Below are 5188 nucleotides of genomic sequence, written 5' to 3'. Positions count from 1 at the left end.
ACGGAGCCGTCTGTGCCTGCTGTGCAGCCAACGCCACCGAGTGTGCCTATGTACGCATCTGTACTTCAGCAGAATACCCTGTGCGAGTCTCCAAGAGTGAACATCCCTGGCTCATCCAAACCAGCACCATAGTGGGTACGACTCTCCCAGAGCCAAAGTAGACACCCCTACACTTGATTCAAGCTCGCGTCATCCTCCTCTTCTAGCCGAGACGCGGTTTCGAAAGACTGACGTCTGGCGTGCCCCTGACCAGCGGCCCCTTTGTTACCATCGTAGTGAGACCGGTCACATGCTGAGGTTCTGTCCGTACCACCGCGCAGGACTTCATGGCTTTCATCCGCGTGCACGGTGTCCTCGGATTGGTAAACGACCACGCGAAATCGAAGAGTACCTGTCGGCGCACACGGATCTCCCAGATGTCCCACACTACGGGTCCCGTGTCATTACCTCTACCCGTTATCGTTCCCCAAGTCCACGTCCCTCTGCATACCGCACTGGCCGCTCGCCGAGCCCCCGCTCCCTGAGCAGTCAGGAAAACTAGGAACAGCGACCTGCAGAGGTGAGGCCGCTGACGAGTGAACTGCCGAACATCCTCCATCACGCTTCTTACAAGATAACGGCTATCAGACGGGATCATGTAAAGATGAACCTGTGTGTGCAGCTTCGGACATACAAGTTTCTATCGACAATGTTCTCATTACCGCGTTAGTTGATACGAAAGCGGACTATTCAGTTATGAGCAGTGGGCTAGCCAAGAAATTGAAGAAAGTTTTAACCGAGTGGACTGGTCCTCAGATTCGCACAGCTGAGGGGCACCTTATTACCCCGGCTGGAAGATGCGTTGCAAGAGTTGCAACTGAACGGATCAGTTTCACACACTGCACTCAGCTTCGTCCTCCTTTTCCTCGGTTCTGAGAGGCACGCGGCAATATCACCTTCTTAAATATGGGCAATTTGTATACAGTGTAATTATATATTACTGATTACAGTAGAACCCCGCTGTTGCATTCCTGGGTGCTGCGTTCTTATGATCGAGTACCGGCATGACTCACATAGTGTTCTATGCATTAGAAACCCCGCTATTACGTCATAACTTTGGGCACGTTCCCACATTATAAATCGCGAACTGGCAGGCCTGAGTAACAAGCAGTGATGGCCATGTTTACTTTTAAGGCCAACTGACTTGGCCTGTCGTTGCTGGCGTGTCTACAGAAGGCGCTCGCAGCGTTCGGGCAGGTGGCGTCATCATCATTATCAGCAGTCTCAGTACCAATCCAATCCAATTTTGCATCTTTTTTACTTATCATCGTGCGACGTGCCATTTTTCGTTCTCCCATGCTGCTTCCTTTGTGTGGTTGGTGCTTGCGCGGCTGACTTCGTGCTTCGGACTCCTTCCCCATATCATTCCATCATTTCGCACCTCCGGCTAGGAATCATTTCGCGTGTATTTTCCTGCTGTGGGATACGCAAGAAGTGAATTCGTACCGTGGTTGTGTGCACACGCGTCCAGCGTGCTCAATCGCCCACCTGACGCCGTGCCAACCCTTTTACGCTGCAACGTAAATCGCTGTGAATTAGCGGCTGCCTCATTCCGCCGCAGCGCGGGACCTTGTAAGAAAGCGCAAAGCGCTCTCCTTGGAGGAAAAGCTGAACATTCTTCGCACCGTAAATGCAAACCCGACGCGGAAGCGGCTGTGCATCGCAAAAGATCTTGGACTCGCACCATTCACCTTGATCTCCATTGTTTCGAAAAGAAACGAGATCTAAGGAAATGCCCGGTCACTCGACATCAAAAGCAAGCAAGCCCGCAGTGTGGGGCACGTGCAGCTTGATGAGGCTGTTTACACATGGTTCAAGCAAGCCAGAGCTGCAGGTGTGAATTTTGATGGCACCATTTTGCGCGAAAAGCCCTGGAGATAGCAGACAAGCTTGGGATCGACAATTTCAGTGCGTCAGATGGTTGGATCAACCGCTTTAAGAGAAGGCACAGAATTTGCTATCGAACCATGAATGGGGAGGCTGCAAGCGTGGACACTGCTACCATAGACAACTGGAAAGAGTCCATGGCGGGCATTATCGAGGGCTACGAACCCAGGGATATTTTCAATGCCGATGAAGCGGGCCTCTTTAATAAGGTACAGCCATCAAAGACGCTGAGCTTTAAAGGCGAGGCTTGCCACGGTGGGAAAAGCAGCAAAGAACACCTCACCGTGTTGTTGTGTTGCAACTTGGATGGCTTCGAGATGAAGCCATGGGTCATTGGAAAATTTCGAAGCCCACGGTGCCTGAAAAACATCTGATACCTGCCCTGCCACTACAAGAACAATAGCAAAGCCTGGATGACGTGCGCAATTTTTGAGGAGTCCTTGTCCTACATGGACTCGAAAATGGGCAGTCAGCGAAGGTTGTTCTTTTTTTAGACAACTGCTCCACGCACCCTAAGGACACTACGTCGCAGCGGAACGTCAAGGTGGTGTACCTTCCGGCCAACACAACAAGCCATCTTCAACCCTTGGATGCTGGCATCATAAAAAATGTCAAGCATTTTTACAGAAAGTGCATAGTGGAGCGATCCCTGGCCTCAGTGGATCGCAGGCAGCAGCCGACTGGCATTACAGTTCTTGATGCCATGCACTATTGGCTACAACATGGAGTGCTGTCACTGCCGCAATGGTCAAAAACTGTTTTGCGAAGTGTTTTGGCGACGCAGACTGCGCAGCAGAACCTGTAAGCACCGAGGACTGCGAACTCGACACAGCCATGGAAGCAGTTGGCACCTACGGGATCGTGTACAGTGATTATGTTTCTGTAGACGACGCCTTTGTCCCCTCCGAGATGATGACCATTGACCAGATCATGGCCGAGTGTGTCGACGCGCACAACAGTGGTGACGAAGAGAAGGTTGAGTCGCTGCCTGAACCAACCTTCACTTCGGCTGTAGCGGCATTAGACTTCCTCAGAAGGTATGTTTGCGATGACCGCGAGAACCACACGGCCCTGCAAGCATTGGAAAAACGAGTTGTGCTTACGGGACGCGAGAAAATGCGACAGACAACGCTGCACAACATTTTTAAGCTTTAGTATAGTAATAAACATGCGTTCACTTGTCCACTACTGTCATTTTTCAATTTGTCCTTCTTCCCGGCTTTTACGTTTTTTTTTACGGTCCCATGAAAAACATACAGCGGGGTTCTACTGTAACGAATTGTAAAAAATATTAAAAAACAAGTTATGATTACTGTCCCCTTTTGTTAATAGTGCTGGGCACTGAAGTTGAAACTAGTCTTAATATGGTAAACTACAAGCCCATTATCTCGGTCACCATTACTATTAAAAAAAAATAGCATATCTTGACATATCTAACAGTATAGCAGATATGCTTTATGAGGTCTCATGGATAAATGAAAACTTTTATTACACCTGTTCACATCCCATGAACTGCTGCTACATGATATCAGCAGTTGGCTGAAAGCTGCTTAATTTGGCTTCCTACTCTACACAATCTGCCAAGAGAATTTTCTTAGCCATTCATGCAGTAGGAAAAATGGTACAGTAAAACCTCGTTAAGCCATAGTTGGCCAAAGCTAGGATAAAGTATGTACTAAACGGTACTACGGCTTAACAGTAGTGTAAAATTACCCCCTTACCTGCCAAAAAACAAGCAGGAACGGGCAGTAGGCTGAAAAAAAAAAAAGAAAAATGCAGCCTTTGTTTTGCACAGCAGAAGTCGGTAATATTAGTCTGACGTTGCAGTGCTCTAGCAGTGACAACAGCAGTTTCAAACTCATTCAGGCAGTGAGCCAGCTTTTCAGCCAGGCCCCCTTTTTTCGGCAAACAGCCGCATGATGCTCACAGCGCGCGCAGCTTCTGCCACTGTTGGGCCCGGGTCTTCTACACTTCCTGCGCCATCGTCGTCGTCACTGTCAGTTGGAGCCACTTCCGCCACCACTGAGGCGATGGCTTCATCCGACATCTCTGGAGAAGTTTCCACTTCGTTGTCGACGTCCCTGAATTCAGAGAAGGTAATGCCTTCTGAAGAACCTTCCCTCTCAAGTGCTTTGGTCAGCAGGTTCTCACATGTTTGGTCCGGAATGCCGGTGATATCGCTTGCGTCGTCTGCGTCACCCGCACACACTTCGCGAAAACCTGCATGCTTAAAACAGTCTGCACAGTAGCAGACTCGACCTGCCGCCATAAGTTTTCCAGCAGGTGAATCGCACCCAGAAAGTCAATGGCACACACCTTGCTGCATTCCACTGCAGGAAGAATCCTGCGCAGTAGGTTCTTCCTGTAGAGCTGCTTGACAGCTGAAATGATTCCCTGGCCCAAGGGCTGGGCAATCGCTGTGGTGTTTGGTGGCAAAAACACCAGCTTCAGCGCTTTGACGCCATCCACTACAACAAGCGCCGATGCGTTGTCAAGGATAACAACAGCATTTCTACCTTTCGCTTAAAAACGGCAGTCAATGAAGCGCACATACTCTTCAAAAAGCTTCTCAGTCATCCATGCCTTGGTGTTATTCCTATAAAGGACTCCTGATGGCAGTGGGGTGCCTTTAAAGTATCTTGGCTTGGCTGACTTGCCAATGACGAGAAGTGGCAACTTCTCGCTTCCAGACATATTGCATGCAAATGCAACTGAAATGTGGTCCTTGGCCTGCTTGCCGCCAGTGTACGGTTCTCCCTTGAACGCAAGCGTTTTATTCGGCAGCAGCTTGAAGAAAGCGCGGAATCATCGAGATTAAATATGTCGTCAGGCGCATAGTCTTCCAAAATTTGTCAAAGCTGGCCCTTCCTCCAATCTTCTGCGCCTTCAGTGTCAGCCGTGGCGCCTTCCCCAGCTACGGTCTTCGTGCTTATTCCGTGCCTTGCTTTGAATCTGGCTAGCCAGCCATTGCTGCACATGTAGTTGTCATGGTTGAGCTACGAGGCGAAAACCAGGCCTTTCTTAACGAGGAAAGCTCCGCAACTAGAAGGTTTTTCGACCAAGCTGTTTTCAGCCATCGCATTAGCACCTCCTCCACATCCGGAAATGTTGATCCTCATACTTGACATCTCTTCGCAGTCGCGGCAGCACTGCCGAGTAGCTTTTCTCTGGCATTCCAAATGCCACACACAGTAGTTAGCGGCAAGTCTCTCTCATGTGCCAGCACAGATTTTTTTTCCTTTCTCTCGATGGCACGGACCTT

General features: G+C 49.6%; 1 protein-coding gene across 1 annotated transcript; it reads left to right on the top strand.

Annotated features, from left to right (window-relative positions):
• Positions 1-2006: 2006 nt before the first annotated feature.
• On the top strand, positions 2007-3081 carry LOC146173266 (uncharacterized). The gene is made up of 2 exons (XM_084585165.1): positions 2007-2181; positions 2711-3081. Exons 1-2 carry the CDS (start codon positions 2007-2009, stop codon positions 3079-3081), a joined length of 546 nt encoding a protein of 181 aa, XP_084441291.1.
• Positions 3082-5188: the final 2107 nt, after the last annotated feature.

The sequence above is a fragment of the Amblyomma maculatum genome, chromosome 11 (assembly GCF_055883805.1).
Source record: "Amblyomma maculatum isolate TAMU_Amacu chromosome 11, ASM5588380v1, whole genome shotgun sequence".
Lineage (NCBI taxonomy): Eukaryota > Metazoa > Arthropoda > Arachnida > Ixodida > Ixodidae > Amblyomma > Amblyomma maculatum.
This window is presented reverse-complemented; position numbering and strand designations above follow the sequence as displayed.

Coding starts and splice junctions, on each gene's coding strand:
- LOC146173266 (XM_084585165.1), top strand. CDS start 2,007: ATGAATGGGGAGGCTGCAAGCGTGGACACTGCTACCATAGACAACTGG. Junction 2,182..2,710: donor TAAAGGCGAGGCTTGCCACG/GTGGGAAAAGCA, acceptor TTGGCGACGCAG/ACTGCGCAGCAGAACCTGTA.